At 44.0% G+C, this 19,691-nt stretch overlaps 1 protein-coding gene across 2 annotated transcripts; it reads left to right on the top strand.

Annotated features, from left to right (window-relative positions):
- Window positions 1-8,174: 8,174 nt before the first annotated feature.
- On the top strand, window positions 8,175-11,643 carry LOC136489941 (uncharacterized). 2 transcript variants are annotated; one of them, XM_066486453.1, is made up of 7 exons: window positions 8,175-8,506; window positions 8,795-9,049; window positions 10,139-10,295; window positions 10,406-10,622; window positions 10,942-11,099; window positions 11,192-11,230; window positions 11,328-11,643. In XM_066486453.1, exons 1-7 carry the CDS (start codon window positions 8,439-8,441, stop codon window positions 11,403-11,405), a joined length of 972 nt encoding a protein of 323 aa, XP_066342550.1. In that variant the 5' UTR covers window positions 8,175-8,438; the 3' UTR covers window positions 11,406-11,643. The 2 variants fall into 2 exon arrangements, with proteins under 2 accessions (XP_066342550.1, XP_066342549.1); XM_066486452.1 differs by having other exon boundaries at window positions 8,175-8,527.
- Window positions 11,644-19,691: the final 8,048 nt, after the last annotated feature.

The raw sequence follows: 19,691 nt of genomic DNA, 5'->3' as shown, positions 1-19,691 counted from the left end.
ATTCTATCTTTCTCAAAAGAAACATTTGTTAGTTCAAGGATGTGTTCACCTTTTTGAAGTTTGGCCAAGTTCCTTATCCCAACATGGGCAAGTCGGCGATGCCATAACCAACCCATGCTAGATTTTGCCATTAAACAAGTCTCAAAATTTACTCTATTTGATGTGAAATCAACTAGATAGAGTTTCCCTTTTAAATGACCCGTAAATGCAATAGAGGAATCCTCCCTTCTATAGACTTCCACACCCTTATCCGTAAAGAGACAATTGTAGCCCATCTCACAAAGTTGCAAAACGGACAACAAATTGTACTTCAACGAATTTACATGTAAAACATTGGAAATGGAATTATCATTTGAGATAGCAATTTTACCCAAACCGAGAACTTCTCCTTTTCCATTATCACCGAACACAATGTTCCCACTTTGATCATGACTAGGTTGAAACGACGTGAACATGTCCTTCTCTCTGGTCATATGATTGGTGCAACCACTATCAACACCCAACTTGTTCCACCGGAGGAATATTCCTACAAAGACAAATCAAGCTTGTGTTTTAGGTACCCAAATAGATTTGGGTCCTAGAGGGTTAGTCACATAAAACTTCGGCACCCAAACACTCCTCATGATCTCCTTCCTCTTTTGGGCACCAACATATTTAACCACAATCTTGCCATCCTTGCCCCAACAACACAAATAGTCACTAGCATAGCACTGTGGAAGTGGTGCTTGTGGCTTGGGGGCCTCAGAGTTTTTTTGTCTTGATTGTCTTGCTACTTGTAGGTTGGATCTTGGGAATGTAGACCTTGTTGTTGGCCTTGCAAATAAGCTCATCAAGAGCGATGCCCTTGTTGAACCTCACACAAGGCACATCATTAATCATGTTCCTACCATTGGCCTTTCCATCATACCTATTGTAGCCAATGCCTTCCTTGATTGATGGGTGCCTTGATGACTTGTATATGGTCTTGTTGGATTGCTCTTGACATTTGCACCCATTCTTCAAGATCATCTTCAATCTATGAATCTCCTTGTCTTTCTTCTCTAGCTCAACAAGGTTAGTTTCATATGCACTTACATCAATGTTATAGCATCTTTTACAACCATTACTAGTGGAGACATTAGAGTCTTTGGTTGCCTTAGGAGAAGTTGAAGTGCTAGCCCAAAGAGTACTATAGTTTAGCTCAAGAGTTTGGTATTTTTCTTCCAAGCTTGTGAGGCTTTCTTGAGCTATACTCTTCTCATATTTTAGGCTTGCTATTTGATCATTAACTGAGGAATGTTCCTTAGTCAATTTCCCAAAAGAGTCATTGACAAAAAACAATTAAATGGTTAACTTTTCAACATTCATTTTTTCCTCGGCGATGGATGCTTTAAGTGCAAGGTTTTTGTCTCTCTCTTGAGTGATTATATCTCCTTGCATCTCCAAGCATCTATCCCTCTTCTCTAATTTCTTCATTAGTGTTTTTATTTTAGTGTAGGCCTTTTTACCAAATTTCTTTATCATAGTAGCTTCAAGTTCTTCTATGTTCTCATCACAACTATCATACTCATCATTAGAAGAATCAGAGGAGTTATGTACCTTCTCCCCCTTAGCCATGAGACAAGTTGGAGTGTAGTAGTCGTTGTTGATGAGGTTAGAGAAGAGCCTTGGTGATGAAGGTAAGTTGGGGAAGAGCTTTGGTGGTGAAGTTGAGTCGGGGAAGATCATTGTTGGTGAAGAATGATGAATGGCGATGTTTACGGCTCCCTTCTTCTTCTCATCATCACTTGAATCACTTGACTCCCATTCTTCACCGAGATGAGCTTCAGCTCTCTTCTTGCCCTTGTTCTTCTTGTCTTCATCCTTGTCATTCTTGTGCTTTTTCTTCTCATTGGGGCAATCCGCTATGAAGTGACCAACTTGGCCACAACCATAGTAAAACCTCTTCTTGCTTCTTCTCTTTCCATCACCATAAGTCTTCTGGTTGCTCTTCTTCTTTATGAACCTTCTAAAATTTCTAATAATGAGTGCAACCTCTTCATCGGACTCTTCTTCTTCACTTGAGGAATCATCCTTCACTTTCTTCTTCTTCTCTTCACTAGAGGGTTTGCATTCATGAGCTTGAATTGCCTTTAGGGCTGCATTCTTGTTGTATCCCATTGCATTAGGATTTTGATTGTGAGCATTGAGTGCATCTTCGTCTAGACATTTATGATGCTTTAGCTTCGAAAGAACCTCTTGTGGTGTCATGTCATCATAATTGGGCCTTTCCATAATCACGGACGCTAGCATGTTGTTCTTTGCTCTATAAGTTCTCAACATCTTTCTAGCAACCTTGTTGTCATCCCATTCAGTGCTTCCAAGAGCTCTAATGCGGTTGACCAATGCCATGAGCCTATCAAACATGGATTGTGTAGTCTCATTTTGCAAGAACACAAATCTCTCCAATTCACCATGAAGTAACTCAATGTTGCCTTTTCTCACACTCTTGTCTCCCTCAAAAGACACTTTCAAAGTATCCCAAATTAGCTTTGCACTTTCCATTCCATTCACCTTTCTAAACTCATCCGGAGCTAGACTTGACACAAGCAATGCAACGGCTTGTGCATTTTGATGTAGATTGTGCACTTCTTCCGGAGTAATCTCTCTATCTTCATCGGTAGGAAATATCACACCAACCTCCATAACTTCCCAAAGTCTTGTGGCAATAAGATGCATCTTTATCTTGTAGGACCAATCGATGTATCTTGTTCCATCAAAGTGAGGTGGCTTGCCAATGTTGATGGACGGAGCGTGTAGAGATGAACCTTTGATAAGTTGCCCATAGTCAAAACTCATGTTTGAGTATATTCCTTTTCCATGACCATTCTCACTGGCTCCAACATCACTACCCGTGTCTTTGTTTGCATCATTCTTGCTACTAGTTGGATCATTCTTGCCACTTATTGCATCATCAACTTTCTTGCTCAACTCTTCCTTCAACTTGTTCATCGCATCTTGCATCTTCTTCATTTCATCTTTGAAAAGCTTTGCTTGTTCTGCCATCAACTCTTTTGCAATTGACTTGGCCCTCTCAGTGGCTTCGGCTTGCATCTTGTCAGTCTCCGACATTGTTTCTTCTAACGCAGTGAGGCGCTAGAGAAGACCTTGCTCTGATACCAATTGAAAGGATCTAAACAATGCCTAGATGTGGGTGAATAGGCGTATCTAAAAAATTCTACACAAAACTCAAAGTCACTTGTCAGCAACTGTCGGAAGTCTCGACAGTTTGGGTCAAAACTCCCGACGTTGTCAGCAGTTCTGACACAAACTGTCAGCAGTCCCGATGCCTACGTGAAAGGAACTACATGTGCTTAAATGAACTTTGTGATGTTCCTAGAGGTAAGAAGATGATGTTAGACCACTTCCTTGATGTAGAGACACCTCCAAATCATAGATCAATCTCCAAGTACCTAAGAGAGGGGTTGAGAGAGAGAGACAAATACATACAAGTAATAACAAGCAAAGTACTCCAACAACAAGAGACACAAAGATTTATCCCGAGGTTTGGCAACCCCACTAAGGAGCTCCTACGTCCTCGTTGTTGAGGTGACCACAAAGGTCGGAGTCTCTTCCACCTCCTTTCCTCTCTCTAAGTAACCACAAAGGTCACTTGAGCTTTCCACTAAGAAATCAAGGGTGATACAAACTTCCCAAGGCTCTTCCACAAGATGGAAGCTCTTGGGCGACGCCTAGCTGGCTAGGGTTCCAAGAACCCAAGAGCAATAGACGCAAAAACAATAGGCTTGACGAAGAAATCATGTGCTCAAGCTTGCCAAGTGAGTTACTCACTCAATCCACTCTCCTACCACTCAAATTCTTGGAAGAATCGATGTTAGGAGCAAAGGGGAGAGGAGAGGAGTGCCTTGAATGCTTGGGAGGTGTTTTGGACGAAAGTTGGTGAGTCATGAATGAGTCCGTAACGGTTGAAAGTGAAGAGAGGGGTATTTATACTTCAAATGAAAAGCATCCCCTCAGATCTACGTCGGGAGTCCCGACGCAGATCTCGAAACTTCCGACATTAACTAGAAATACTGTTCAAAGAAGGGTTGAGGACACTGTGGGCACGACATTGTCGGAACTCCCGACGTACGTCGGGACTTCCGACGAGGGGCTCAGTCAAATGGACAGCAGGCAGAGGGTCAGGACTCCCGACACTATGACGGGACTTCCGATCGTCGGGGCTCCCGACTTACGTCGGGACTTCCGACGCTACCCAACAAGAAAAAATATTCTAAGTGTTCGTGCAGTGCTAGGATGACTCTTTTTAGGTTAGATTTCTATGCTGGAGCACCTTATCTTCCTCAGACCGACTACTTTTGCATCCCTTTTTGTAGTACGGCATTCCTAAACTCAAAAGCAAAAATAATAAACTTGAAGCTCTGCTTTGAGTTGGAATCGTGTTTCAACTTCATGAATTGAGGGTTACCATTTCATCTTTATCAACTCTTTGAATTCTTCATTGGACTAACGGCTGCAACTTATCTCAATAAGATCACATTAGTCCCTAATTTGGATGTCATTAATACACCAAAACCCACATAGGGGGCAAATGCACTTTCACTTCTTGAGTCAAGTCGACGTCATGGTTGGGATAGACGCAGGGCGCAGACCGGCGGCGTGGTTGTGGTAGACGCAGGGCGCAGAGAGGGCATGCGATTTATGTTTTCTTTTTGATTGGGCAAAATCATCGTGATTGACAACGTTTTTACATCAGGAATCTTATACCATTTATAAATTATCATAACCACTTTTATATATTCTATCTGTCTTGCACATTTGCATCATGAACCATTTCCTATTCTTTATTTTTTCCACCCTCCCACCTGTCCTTCAGCGTCGCTCCTTATCATATCGCAAGGGAGGGGAGGGAAGGGCGACCAAAAAAAAAGGGTCGCACCAAAAAATTATCTTACTTTTGTTCCTTTTAGTTGTAGGAGATGAAGCGGCTAACCACGGCCTCATTTGTGACTTTCATCATTTCTTCCTTCCCCACATAGCAAATAAGGCAATTGCTCATAAATTGATCGTTGATGTGGTTGCATAAATTTGTTTCATGATCTTCATGCCTAAGAAAATCCTCTGAACTGTAACAATAGCAACTGACAATACTAATACAAGCTTCATGGGTCGATAAACCATTGGACAATGATCATGTTCTAGTCTCTACCATTCTCTGAGAAAAAACATTATGCTCTCTCACTATATTCAAGGCAACTTCCAAACTCAGCAAACCATTCTGGAACAAACCTTCTTGACCCTCGTCCAATCTGTGTCACATGGAAACTCAACGTGCTGAGGTTGGCATCTGGCAAGGCCATTTTTCCATGTCCTTCCTTCTCTTCATCTCTCTAAGATTAAGATGGTAGTCATCTATATGTTTCCACAACCCTGGATTATATTTAATCTCCTCTTCCCAGCTGATATCACATCACCAAAGACGAATTGCGGGCATGGTTGGCACTATCAGGCTCTGCTGCTTTTCTTTTGAAAAAAACTTTCAAACAATTTACCTGCCATTAGTAGACAATAGCAGTGCTAAGTAAATATCTAAAACAAGACAAATCTTTGCACACGGCATGCTGTTGTAATAATAAATTATCTGAGAAAGAAATAGATGCAAAAATCTACAATATATAACTATACTGTAATACTTAGTCGTTACCGAGTAGTACTTACGTACCTTGGCTTGAAGTTGAAGGCTTGAGTCCTTGATGAGTGATGTTGTGGACGCAGGATGCAGCTCTGAGGTGTCTCTGCTCTCCGCACTTGAGCTCAGACTCGAGGGAAACCTGAACTGAGCGAAGTGCGCTTAGCTGGGCTGTGTGGGTGCAGAAGATTGGCCCAAGAGGCCAAGAGGGGTGCTTATAGGGCGAAGTCTGATAGTAATAACTTGTTTTCGATTTTTATGGTGGTGCAGCCTAACATGTCGTCGTGTCGAGTTTGAACCTATAGTCCTATTCTATGCACAAGCAATTGGATACAGGCATATATGTCAGTTTTTCAGCCGTTTTTTCGTTTTTATTTTCCTTCCGAGTCCGTTTTTATGCTTTTTTTTTTTTTGTTTTTCTTTTCCGTCCGAGTTCTTTGGTTTCGTCCGTTTGTCAGCCTTTTGTTTTTTTTTCGTTTGTTTCCCGTGCGCTTCTTGGTTTCGTCCGTTTTCTTTCATGTTTTTCTTGTTCTGTTCTTGTTTCCCATTTTTCTTCCGTGTCTCTATTTTTCTCTTCTATTTTTTCCAAATTAGAGAATGAAGAATAATACAAAGATAAAATATAATATTCTTATAATAGAGAATGGGATCTACTCCATTCCAAGAAGAGTGTTGTTATGTGGTTCGTGCTGATTTTATTAAGGTTGACTAGATTTATAGAAAATATTGACAATATTTGTATCTCTAAATAAGTCTATTATGAAAATATATTTAACGATTCGAATGATACTAATTATACACTATAAATATTAATACTTTCTTTTATATATTTGGTTAAAGTTAAAAAATTTGACTTCTCGAAAATAAGAATGACACTCTTATAAGATGGTGGTTCTTTTTTTTAGAACAATATTAGTTAGTGGTTCAACCCGTCTACCTAAGAATTAAACAAATTAAACCGTTGTGCAATCGGTCTTTTTGCCTATATGTGTGTCTTGCTATCTCCACCAAAGATTTGCAACGTGGAGTCACCTCGTATATCATGAGTGGAAAGAGACAAAATTAGAGGAGAAAAAAACCCAGACTCACATGCCACAATTCAAGTTCTGTTTGTCTAATTTCCTTTTACGACTACACAAGGAAAGTGATTCGGATAGTGTGGATATATAGAGGAGAAAAGATAGGAGGAAAGGGTCTGGCGCCTATATCTGGCTACCGGTGCGACCTTTAGGGCATGTTTGGTTCTATCGCTAGCGTTGCCTCCACCTTGCCCAGCAAGGACTAGGACGAGACGAAGAGTTTGGTTGTTGGGCCAGCTGTTTTTGAATTCCGTGCAAGCAAGCTATTTCCTTGCTTTTGCTAGAGAGGAGTTTTTAGCTCACCTCAGTTGCTAAGGCCAGGCTCGCTCGAGCAAGCTAGGCTAGGCAAATCTAGCCAAGAACCAGATGTGCACTTTAGTCATGCCAGACTCTATGACGCATCTCAGTCACGTCAGACTGTATGACGCGACTCAACCCTGATTCTAGTGCTAGTGCTCCTCTAATCACGTCAATGCATAGAGCCACGTCATGTGCTTTGGGGTGATCAAGGTCCCATTTGGTTACCAGGGTTTTCCAGAATCCAGATTAAAAAAATCCCAGAAACAGAGAATCCTATCCAAACGAGCTACATTCTGTTGGATTTTAGGCCCTGTTTGGCTACCATGGCTCACGAGATTCTAAGAATCCGGATAAAAAAATCTCAGAATCCTAGAATCATATCCAAACAACCTTTGATTCTACAGGATTATAAAACACATGCACAAAATTCAAGAAATATCAGAGATTATTTTTATGCAAAATCCCAATTTTTAGAGTTCCATTCAAACCATAGTTATTTGAACCGGATCAGACTGACGGTTCAACCGGTAAAATACCGAACCAGAGCCTCAGCCGGTCTGGTCCAACTTAGAAGACCGGTAAGCAATCTAACCGTATAAAACCGGTGCCAACGGTGTTTCATAGAAACCGGTATAAGATCTCCACTACTGAGCCACAACTTCAGTTGTGTTTGAGTAGCGTTCCTCGTTATATTTCAACCGGATTAAACCAGCGGTTTACAGACATAAAATCCAATAAAAGTTTTTTATTGGGATTACAAAAATCCGAAGGTAACCAACAGTACCTTAGCTACATCTTAGGCCTTGTTTAGATTGTCTCCAAATTTCAGTTTTTTCACTCTCTCTCCATCACATCAATTTTTGGACGCATGCATGGAGCATTAAATGTAGGTACAAAAATAACTAATTCCACAGTTTGGTTGTAAATCACGAGACGAATCTTTTGAGCCTAGTTAGTCCATGATCGGACAAAGTTTGTCAAATACAAACGAAACATGCTACAGTGTCCAGATTGTAAAAATTTGCAATCTAAACAAGGCCTTATATTATATTATTATATAGAATATTAGTTTTTTTTTTTTTTTTTTTTTGCTAAAAAGGTGTTCCCTCCACCGTCACTTCCTTTTCCGTCATCAATCTCTCGCCCGCAACTCGGACCCGAGTTCGGCCCTCCCGCATCCCAGGCCGAGCACGAGTAGGCCTCTCCCTCGCCGAACTCCCTTCCGCGTCCGAGCGGAGGAGGTTGTCTGCGCCCGCTCCCCGCGCCTCCCTCGCCGGAGATCCCGCTCGCGCCGAGGTGGTCGCCTCTCTCGATCCGTCCCGGGCTCCCGGCGTCCCCGTCCCCAGGAGATCGCGAAACCCTAGCCCCCATCTCGCTCTCCACCACCCCCCATGCCTCCCCGCCGCCGAAGCCGCCGCCTCCGCGGTCAAGAGCCTGGTGAAGAATGCTCCCGCTCGTCGTATGTCCGTTTCCCCTCATCGTGCGTCTTCTATTTTGGCAAGATAGATGTATCGAAATTGAATAGTTCCTCTTGTTTATCGGTTGCCTGGATCGAAATCAAATAGTCCATCTTGTTTATTGTTTATATTAGACAGATTTGTTTATCGGTTGTCTGGATCGAAATCGAATAGTTCCTCTTGTTTATCGTTTTGATTAGATAGATTCCTATGTTTCAGTGGGATTTCTGGCCTGTCAGCCTTTCTCTTTGTTCTATCAACTTTCGATAAACACGATGATAATATGTTAGGTGCCGAGAGGACAAGGAGCGTGAGGCTGCACAGACGCAGTCTGAGGCATTAGTTCAGGTGTCGGAACTATCCTCGCCTCCTGTGTCATGCATATGGGAGCGCCTGTGGCGTAAGTGGGGACGGCGATTTTATATCAGGCTCGATCGTCAGGGATGTTTCCATACATATCCTGATGTGGGTGGGCCATTTCAGAGCTTGCCAGAAACCTACGGGGCTATTGATCACTATCTCGAGGACCTCCGGGATCCGAAGATGTAAGTTGTCTCACCTGCGTTACAGATTTGGATTTTCCCCTATTATGCATGCATGCTTGCAGCTGATTATATTTAAAAAAAAAAGCTATGTAACCACATTCTTCAATGGCGTAGGTCACAGTAGATAATCACATTTTTTAAAAAATAAATAAAAAAGAACTATGGCCAAACTAAGTTAATCTAAGATTGAAAAGTATCAGCATATATTTCTTAGTCTTAGAATTCCTCTTTTGGGACCATCTAAAGTTAACGTGAGCATTTTGTAACTTTATTTGACAGTTGTTGAAATAGTGCAAAAGATCATACTACCGCTTTGCTTTGACAAAGCAAACATAGATGCTATAGTACCAGTGTACCACATACCACTTTGTTCAAATGTTGATTTGTATTATCTGAATTGTAACCCGTACAATTAGTTAACCTTCAGCCAGCTAATGAACGGTGGTACCATACAACAATGTTTCCTCATGTACTAAACAAAGTGGTTATAGGCAAACAATATGTTCTGTTAACTGATCAAAATAGTGTGAATAGTGTGATGGGAGCACAATTAGTTGGGCCATCTGAAAATTGCAGTGGGATACATTTTTCCCTTAAAAGAAGGTATAATGCACTTGAGAATTTGTAGGCATGTCTGCATATGAACAATCTTGTATCATTTTGCTGTTGCTGTTGTTATTTACTACCATGAGCTATGTGAGGTTGGTCCTAGTCAACAACCTTCTTTGCAAACTAGTGAACCTCGTACTCCCTTCGTCCCCAAAAGAATGCAATTCTAGCTTTGTCCTAAGTTGAACCATTTTAAGTCGGACCATTTCATATAGAAAAGTAGTGATATTTGTCACACCAAGTAAGTACTATTGGATTAATCATGAAACATATTTTCATGGTATACCTATTTGGTTTCATAAATATTGATACTCTTCTCTATAAAGTTGGTCAAACTTAAGAGTTTGACTTAGGACAAAGCTAGAAGCCTAGAATAGCTTATTTTTTGGATGGGGAGGGAGTACATGGTATTGCTTTGTGTTGTCCACTTTTGGGAAAGTGCAATCTACTGATGAGATAGAATGTTCTCATCTAAATTAGGTGTGCGGAGGAAGATAAGGCTATAATACGACGTCTTTACTGGCCTGATGGCACAATCAAGAGGCGTACAAGAGGACCTGTAACTGTGAAATCCGAAATGTGTCAAATGGTTCAAGCTTTAGTGGACAAGTATAATGAGGATCATAATCTTTTGGAGGTTTGCTCTCCCTTCTGCCCTCATTGTGTGTCTTGTTACCATTGTTGCGCTGTGTCTTATTGCCTTGTTAATGTAACAATTGCTGATCTGACCCATGCTTCTTATTTCAGGGTCTTGCACACGAACTCAAAGACGTTTTACACTACAACTCAATTTGTGAGAACCAGAAATGGTACTATCATCTCAATTTCACTACAAAGATTAAAGGGGCTGGTCCAAATGAATGTAACCTGGACAATCTTTTCTTTGTGGAAGTGAGTATGCCACAAGCAAAGTTTACAGAACTGCTGGCTAACTGTTTCTGCAGAGTTAATCTGAATGACAATGGTATTATATACTCTTTATCGTAAATTAAGTACTGTTCAAATTCAGTTATTTGGTCGCACTAACTTCAACTTGTCTGCCTGTAATTGTAATGTATCTCTGGCTGTTAGCATATGATCGTTAGTGTGTTGACCTGTTTGTTAGCCCCTGTTCCATGTGTGCCACCTTCGTTGTCCTGGAGCTTTTTATTATTTATAATGTCAAACTGGTTAATGCAGAACAATGATTGTGTAATGACTTTTTATTACGTTTAACATTATTGTGTGTTTGTGCTTGGTTGGTTCCTTTGCAGTTAACTTCTCTTTTTTTTTTGTTAATAAAGGTCAATGCTATGGTTGCACCAGAGATGGAGTTGTTGGTATGAAACACCCTAGCAGTTCTGATGCATACACTGCTGGTCACTTGAATGTGGGTTTGCCATCTGGATACTTTGGAAAGTGGAAGAGGGACTATGAGGATGAGGAGGATGATGATAAATATGTATGATGACTTATTTCCTGGGAAGCCTTTCAGTCTTTCAACATTTTTGTTGCTTCAGTTTCAATTACACGTGTTCTCCCCCACTTTTACAGGTGAAAGCTAGGGAAGCTGAGCTAAGGCAGATGTTCAAGGTAATGTCATATCTTGTGCCGTATGGTACCATTTGTACTAAAATATTTTTGTTTCTGGATTGATTCTAGTTCCTGCTTGTGTATTTGTTGTCCTTAGGGCCTTGATAAGCCAGGTGTCTTGAAGAAACTTATCACGCCCCCTCCGTGGGCAACTAAACGAAAAGTGCTGGGGTGAAACATCACAGTCCATCACACTTCCTTGTGTCTGAATGTATATTTCGCAAGCAATAGCCCTTTTAATAATTATGTTATCTACCCAGGAACTCAGCTTGTTAGTTCATGTTGTTAAGACACTGAAGAAGAAAGCATATTTGAGTGGCACTGAGAAACCATTTGAGTCGAGGTTGAGCTATTTGTAGCATGCTACTCTTAATAAATAAGTATCTTCGGAATGCTCTCAGGAGACCTTTTAATATTGTATGTTATCTTCCGTTGCATTGACCAACTGTTTTAGGATTAGGAGATGAAATAGCCTATTGTTTGGAGTACATTCAAGGTCAAGAGGATCGAACTGCCTTGAGCGGCTTGTTCTGCGGAGCTGTTGTTGCATCCAAAGTTTCACGCAAGTGGGATCATGCAGGAATTAGCAACTGTCGACCAGACCAGCACCGTGGTGCACCATTGTAACTCTGTAGTGGTCTAGTGGTGCACCTCTGTGGCTCTGTAGCTGTTTGGTTGTCTGGGCCATGGTGTCCTGTCAGGGTGGCCAGAGCCAGGTTTTTATTTGTGCAAAGAGGCATGCTTGTTTCATAGCCAGTTGGCCCTAGTTGTGCAGAGTTCAAGTTTGTTTGGCTGCAGCACACGTCCCAACCATCAACTACCATAACTATCAATATGAGATCATGTTTGTTTGCCCGGTGGCTCATGCATTGACATTAGAGGCCAAACGCAGCTACTGGAGGGATGCAGGTTTGTTTCACATTGCTTTAGCTGTAGGGGGTACAGGGAGGCAGTGAAGACTGAAGAGGCGAAAGCTGGTGACGGCCTGAGGGGGAAGTAGATCTAGCGTCGAAGTGCACCAAGTGCTCCAGCCACCAGCAGCTCGGAGAAGGGGAAGAAGCTGCCCGCTCGAAGAAGGCCTTACACACCGGCAAGGCGGAGCAGCAGAGAGGCCCCAACCACGGAGACGGAGGCGACGACCTGCGATGGCGGCAGCCGAGCTCAGGAGAAACGAAAATGGATTTCATAAGACTAGAGACGGTTCTTCGCGCCGTCTGTAGTTCAGGCTAGTCCTAACAGATGATATCGTACTCCAAAATCCAAGACTGTCACGTAGGATACATGGTACTCAATCCATCCCAAATTGTAAGACGTTTGATTTTTTGGACACCAAGTTTGACCACTTATTGTCGGTGTTTCGGACCGGGGGTCCTCAACCAACTAGTGAATTTATCCTGCGTGTTCCCAATTCCAGATGGTGATGCAAAGAGACACAAGGTTTATACTGGTTCGGGCAATTCGGGCCCTACGTCCAGTCTGGGAGATCGATCTTGTATTCCTTGCACCGAAATGCTTGTTGTAGGGGGTTACAAACTAGGTGAGAGAGGGAGTTAGTCCCAGGTCTCGACGAGATGTGGTGTGGGCTGCTTGAGACGTTGCTCTCAGGCGGTTGGGAAGTGTGTGTTACAGGGCGTTGTTTTCCGTGAGTCCCTATCTCCCTAAAATGGCCCAAGTCCTCTCCTTTTATAGCCTGAAGGGAGGACAAGGATGGTACATGTGCTAACTATACAGTGTCGTGTGAACAGAGGCGGCGTGTCCGGGCCCTGTAGCCCGTTCCTGTGGCGGCGCGGTCGTCGGAGTGGTCCGTCCTTGGAGCACTGGGGCGACGTGCTGGTCACATCCGACCCTGTGCGTCATGGGAGCTCCTGGGCTGCCTCGGAGCGGGTGCGGCGATCAGGGTGCGGATCGCTGTGGATTGACTGTGCGCGAGGCCGAGGCTCGGTCGGTGCCGAGGCCGAATCGCGGTGGGGGGTCTCGGCAGACACGAATCCCGAAATAGCCGAGACCCTGGTGCATAGTGCTGAGGCCCGGAGAGGGCGGTTGATCTGGTGTGCTGGCTCGGAGGCGGTGATGACCCGGGCCAGGCTGCCCATGTCATGTTGCTTTCGAGGCGGGGATCGCGGGGCACAGTGTAGTGCGGGCGCTGATCGTGGGCACAGCGTCGGGGTACAGTAACCGGTAATCCTCGCCGTGCCCTGTCTCAGCTGGTATGGCGCTGATGCGACCTCACGTCCCGTCGGCCATTCTGCGGTGTCAAGCCATCATCCGGCTGAGATTGCGGGAGTGGTTGACGTATTAATGGGACATGACGTGCTGTCGGGAAGATCGGTCGAGGCGGGGGTGACGGGCTATGGACAAGCCGGCCTCGAGCGATACGGAGAATGAGGCCTCGCGCGAGACGGAGATTGGACTCCTTGCCGAGGCCTTCCGTGAGAGGCCTCGCGCGAGGCGGAGATTGCATCAGGACTTCGAGACCTCCTGTGCGAGGCTCGAGGCGAGGCGGAGAGCCTAGTGGGATCGGACGTGGCCGGTGATGAGCCCATGGCTTAACTTCTAGCTTTGTTTTTGATGGGACTTAAGTGACCCTTTTGATGTACGCTCGGGGTACCCCGTTCTACGGTACCCGACACTTATCTTATTCAAAAAAATTGTGCAAACATAGTCAAATTTAAGTCATTCTTGAAGAACTTTTATTAATAAACCAAGCCACGACAAAAGAAGTGATATTTTGCATAAATTTTTGAATAAGGCGAGTGGTCAAACTTGGTGTTAAAAAAGTCAAACGTCTTACAACTTGTCTCGAGTCAACGCGATAAATTTTATGCAGCAACACGTGGTGTATCATCTAGTTCAATGAAAGCCAGACTGAATTCTGTCCATATAACTAGATGCGAGTAGAGATGAGACTTGTGTTGTGTTGTGCTAGCATGGCACGGCCCTCCTGTGCTTCAAAGCGAGCACAACACGGTCTTCTCGTGCTTCATGCCGCTTTGGATGTGGCCTCTAGGCATGCGAGGTACTTTGGGTCGTGCTGTATGACACGATAAGTCTTCGCTTCGGTCCAAGCACAGACCATAGCACGCCAGCTCGTCTTTGTGTCATGCCCACTCAAACATGACCTTCAAAATATCTTTGTTAGTTTTGGTTGTCCGCTCATGACATAAAAACTATATTTGCTATGTATCATATTCACAAAAAATGATTTTCATAGTCCATTCAAAAATTAGATTAGAAGTAGTATAAAAAATTGTATCTTAGTGTTGTATAGATGTATTTATATGCCACTTTTGCCGGCCAAACTCAAGCCAAAATTCGGACCGGATCATGCACCGAAATCTTAGGCATGGCATGGTCCTTGTGTCTCAGATGGCATGGCCCAAGTTCAATGATCGCTTGCGGCACCGCGCGTGCGGAGCGCAGTCTGGTGGCGCGGAGGCGCTGCCTGCATAAAGATTTATGCCTGTAGTGCCGCTCCAATTGTAGGTCCCTTCCCCTGCATGATCTCGCCGCCTGCTGCGTGTTGCACAACTTCTGCGGGCGCGCACCGGCGAGGGGCTTGATCACCCCACACTGAATGCAGTACGAACTCGGCGACGAAGGGGCCAACGTCATTCGCGATTCAGCACGATAGCACTGTTCTGTCCCTGCCGTGAGTCCACAGAGGCAATCGCTGTGCTGTTTTGCTACTCGAGCGTGCGCATCCTTCCGGCCGTACTACTGACTTCTAGTGCTCGGCCGTGCCGTTGCCTTCGACCTTCACCCAGGATCTGATCGAGCCGTGGTGCTGTCAGATTGCTCTTTAGTCGCTCCGGTCGCAAGAAGCAGTGACTGCCTCAAGGGTATCAAAGTTCAGGGCAGCGAGTGGGGATGGAGAAAACGGGAGGTGATCCGACTCAGGGCGACGAGATGTGCGACTGGAGCACAGTGGAGGGGGCTGCTGACGTGGGGAAGAAGGGCGAGCCCCGGGGCATCGATTGGCCCGGCTTCTTCAGGGTAAGCATGCCCTACTAGTCTGGGAAGGAATGGCCCGCAGTTCGAGAATGAGGAATCGGGGAATTGATCCAGATAAAAGGCCTACATTTATGGAAGATTCATGCTATTTATTCGTTTTTTCATATGTAAAAACACTTATTGAAGAGTTGGACATTAGAGTTTTGCCCCCATAAAAAGAAGAGAGAATTCCTTATTTGACACCAGACAAATGACCCGTTCCTTTCTTGGTCCTCAAAAAAATTCCGTTCCCTATTTGACACCGAGTTCATCTTTCATTCCTTATACGGTGTCAAATAGGGAATGAAATTTTTTGAGGAACAAGAAAGGAACAGGTCATTTGTCTGGTGTCAAATAAGGAATTCTCTAAAAAAGGAAAGGGTTACAAAATTAACCACCATTTAGAATTTTAGATGTGCATGTTGGGATCTTATACTAATGCTCACACTTAGGCGTCCGTCCGTGGAAAAAAAATCAAATCTCCCCATTCTGCCCTCATCTCCCCACTCCACGCCACCATCTCCTGCAACGCCTCCATCTCGCGCCATGGCCCACTCTCGCGCGCCGCCACCGGCATCAACCGCAGCGCACCCCATCCCCCGCGACACCTATGTCCCTTTCGCGCCCAGGCCAGGCGGCCAGGAGAGGCGGTTGTCACTAGCTTGGCGTAGGCCAGGGGCAGGCGTAGCTGGCTGCTGCCAGGCTGCACCACCATCATCAGCCGTCAGCTGGCCGGAATCGACCGTTCCCCTGCTCTGCGCTACGTCGCAGAAGAAGAGTGAAAAACGTATGTTGCACGCCTTATGTTTCAAGTGTTTCAGATGTTTTATAGGTATATTGCAAGTGTTTCACATGGATGTTGCAAAAGTAGATCGAGATGTTGCATATGTTGCAATGGTTGTAGACGTATGTTGCAAGCTTTTGTTACTAATGTTTCATCTGTTTTCCAGACATATGTTGCAAATGTGTTTATTTGGATGTTGCATATATTTGACACGTATGTTGTAAGTGTTTTACCTAGATGTTGTGTATGTTTTACAATGGCTTTTCATGTGTTTTTGGGTGTTTTTGCATGTGTTTAAGACCCATGTTTCAAATATTTCATCTTCTTCAGATGTATGTTGCAAATGTTGCATGGGGATGTTTCTAAAGTAGATAGGGTGTTACACATGTTTCAATGACGCCGGTAGCTGGTGGACAGCAGCCTGCCATAGGGTCTCGCCTTCTCCTCTCCTCCCCTCCCATTCCCCCCTTCCCTCCATCTCGCCTCGGCATTAGCGTTAGAGTGCAAGTCGTCGAGTTTGCTGCGTTTGGATGCAGGCGCTGGCGTGGGATGGGATGTAGGGCGCGAGGGGCATGGGATGGGATGCGATGCGGGTGCAAGGGGGCGTGGGATGCGATACGGGTGCAAGGAGGCGTGGGATGCGATGCGGGCGTAGGTGCGGGAGCAGCGTCCGGACGAGTCCTACAGCTGGACATCCGGGCGCTAGCCCCAAAATAGGTAGTAATCTCGCACCAGCAACAACATTCTCTTACTCGCCGGATAGATGAATTGGTAGATGGCAGGGGCAAGAATCCATTGGTGAAGGAAAAGCTAGGTAACTCTCCATGACCATAGTATGGCCCTTTCAGTAGGCAATAGTAGCATGTTCCAACTCAATAGCTAACAAAGCTTGCCACTAACCTAGCCATGAGCCAAGCAAGCATGACATGGCTCGAATGGGCCAGTTTAGCCAGCTGTGTTGTATCTCAGCTCAGCAAATTAAATTAAATAAAGCCATTTCAGTAGCCAGCTGTGCTGTACCTTTTGATGCTTAAGAACAGGCACCTAATCACAGCAATAGTACAGGCCGGGTGCTCCCTCCAGTAGAAGAAATAAAAACGTTGTTTTTATCTCTTGGATCTTCTTCAGGCAAAGATACATGTGCTACAGAAGAATTAATCTCTAAGGGACAGCAACCTAGAACTCAGGTCTGATATGTTACTTATTCTACCTGCTATAGCCATATGAAATTAACTCAAAAACTGTCTACATCAGTCGTCAGGTTACAACCGCACAATCAACAGAACTGCATAATTGTGTACTAACTTGGTCTCACCTCTTTTTCATCCCATCCAATGCATTCCTTAATCAACAGAATCACTTTGTTCTGAATCTGGCACTTTTTCAGTCAAACCAGTGCGCCGCAAGGCACTCCTCAATTCTCTGAAGAAGCAAATCAACAAGCGTGACATTCTCTCGCGTAGCAAGCTGCCGGTGGGAGTGTCTGATCTCCGCAAGATTGTATGGGCAGCAGGGATGAGCTGTCGTTCTCCAGGCTCCATTGGTGTGGTGACTGATGTGGCTGAATGATGGGAGGCCGTTGTTGTTTCACTCCGGCAGGACGAGGGTGGTGTTTGTTCTGTCTGAAAATGTGTCTGTATCTAGGTTTTTGTTTCGTTATGTACCACCTGTAGTGTGTCACTCTTCCCTGGACCTTTGGCTGGGTAAGTGTTGAGTGTTGGTCGTTGGTGGTTCTAGTCGTTGTCAGTCAGTTCGTGGTCCTTGTTGTGTTCAAGTTTTCAGTTAGTAGTTCTTCGGGGCTTGCTTGGTATATGGTGTTGCAGCCCCCGGGTGTCCTTTATTTCTAAATGTTTAGCAACTCATGAACTTTTTCTGTGTTATCTTGGAATGTTCGAGGCTTAGGCGACCCAGATAAGTGCTCTTTTTGTTTGAAAAGCCAACGACAAGAGCATGTCTGGCGTATATTGATAGAGAAAGAGCTAAATACAATAAAAAAACTGCACTACTACACGAAACTCAACCGAGGCGGGCCAAAACGCTTAACCGAGGCGGGCAAGCTAACCGCTTCGGTCAAAGGTCACGGTTAATCGTGGCCTTAACCGAGGCGTTTGGCCAACCGCCTCGGTTAATCGATTAACAGAGGCGGACGTCAAAAGGCAGCTATTAACCGAGGCAGTTGTTGTAAATCGCCCGCCTCGGTTAAGTGTTTAACCGAGGCGTTTTTTATTAAACGACCGCCTTGGTTAAGATTTTAACCGAGGCGGTTTTTAAAAGTTGGCCGCCTTGGTTAATGGTTTCCTGATTTTTTTTAAAAAAAATTGCTTTTCAAATTCGAATATAAATTTGAATTTAAAATTTCACTAATGAAAGCGCAGATAAATCAGAAAATTTACGACTAACATATATTACATTCATTCTCATTCCACGAAGTTTTATACATTAGTGAAGTCTCATCATCATTGTTTCATCACAAACACATGTTTCGTATATCACCAACTAATTAAAGTCATTTACATCTCTTCATTTCTTTCCGGAAAAGAGGTCAGGCAGAATATAATCCGAGATTCGTAACTTAGTGCTCCAGTTTCTGATCGAATCGAACTTCAGATATTCCGCTAAATCGCCTTCCCGGCCGGTTGAAGAACATATTCCCTTCGTGTGCGCTCTCTGTGACAAACTTACATATGTCTGCTACTGTTTGTCTGAATGGTTGGTCGACCTTCTCCCTTCGCCACCATCCTTGTGCTTTCTTGAGCTGCCGTCAGCTGCTGTTAAATCTGTTGCACGTCCTCAGGTACTCACAAACGTAGAATCCACATAAAGCTATGCCATAGGGTTGTTTAGCGCACTGCATGCACGGTGTACAATACACAATCATTAGATCATATAGAATATTTAATCAGTACGAGTAGTAGAACTAAGTAGAGTAGAGTATAGCAGTAGTACCAGTAGAAGTAGTAGTAAGAATACTAGAGTAGAGTATAGTAGTAGTTGTGTAGTATTAGGAGAAGAGCAGTAGTAGTAGTATAGTAGTATTAGTTACTTGATCTTCTTCGTCTCAGACCTCCTGTCATAGCATTCGGGATCTTGCGCGTACTTCTTATAAGCGCTATACAAAAAACCAATAGTGTCAACGACATTTTCAACAAATATATTAACTGTAAATGAATAAGTTATGTCACTTACTATCTCAAACAGCTTTCAAATTGCTTTTAGCTGCTTTGTTTGTATCCCGCAAAGAGTCAAATATACAGGCCTTTCCTTCCTGAGGATAGATTATAAATGCAATTCAGTGGCCCATGATGCCTTGCGTGCACCATTCACACAATAGAGATTACAAATGTTCAAATACAAGATGTCATGATCTCAGTAATTCTTTTGGACTTACTGGAACTGGCGGGCGGCCATGACGCACCCATTTCCCCGGACCTTCTTCATGGCCTAGTAGATGTACATTCCCGCCCGATACTTATACTCGATTACCAGATCTTCCCTGTATTTCTTTCTCTTCTAAGGGTTCAAGTTCACTAGCTTTTCATGGGTGTCTGGTATATCGTAACCCGCGATGGTTCTCTCTGTAATAAGCATTAGGGAGAGATAGATAATATCCTTGCCCAATTCCTTGCTTACAAAGGCTTGCATCCTTCAACGAAAAGTCATCATGGCATTATTAGTTTGTTCCTAAAG

Source organism: Miscanthus floridulus, chromosome 10, assembly GCF_019320115.1.
Source record: "Miscanthus floridulus cultivar M001 chromosome 10, ASM1932011v1, whole genome shotgun sequence".
NCBI classification, from domain to species: domain Eukaryota; kingdom Viridiplantae; phylum Streptophyta; class Magnoliopsida; order Poales; family Poaceae; genus Miscanthus; species Miscanthus floridulus.
Note: the sequence above shows the minus strand (reverse complement) of the source record. Positions and strands in the feature narration are given on the sequence as shown.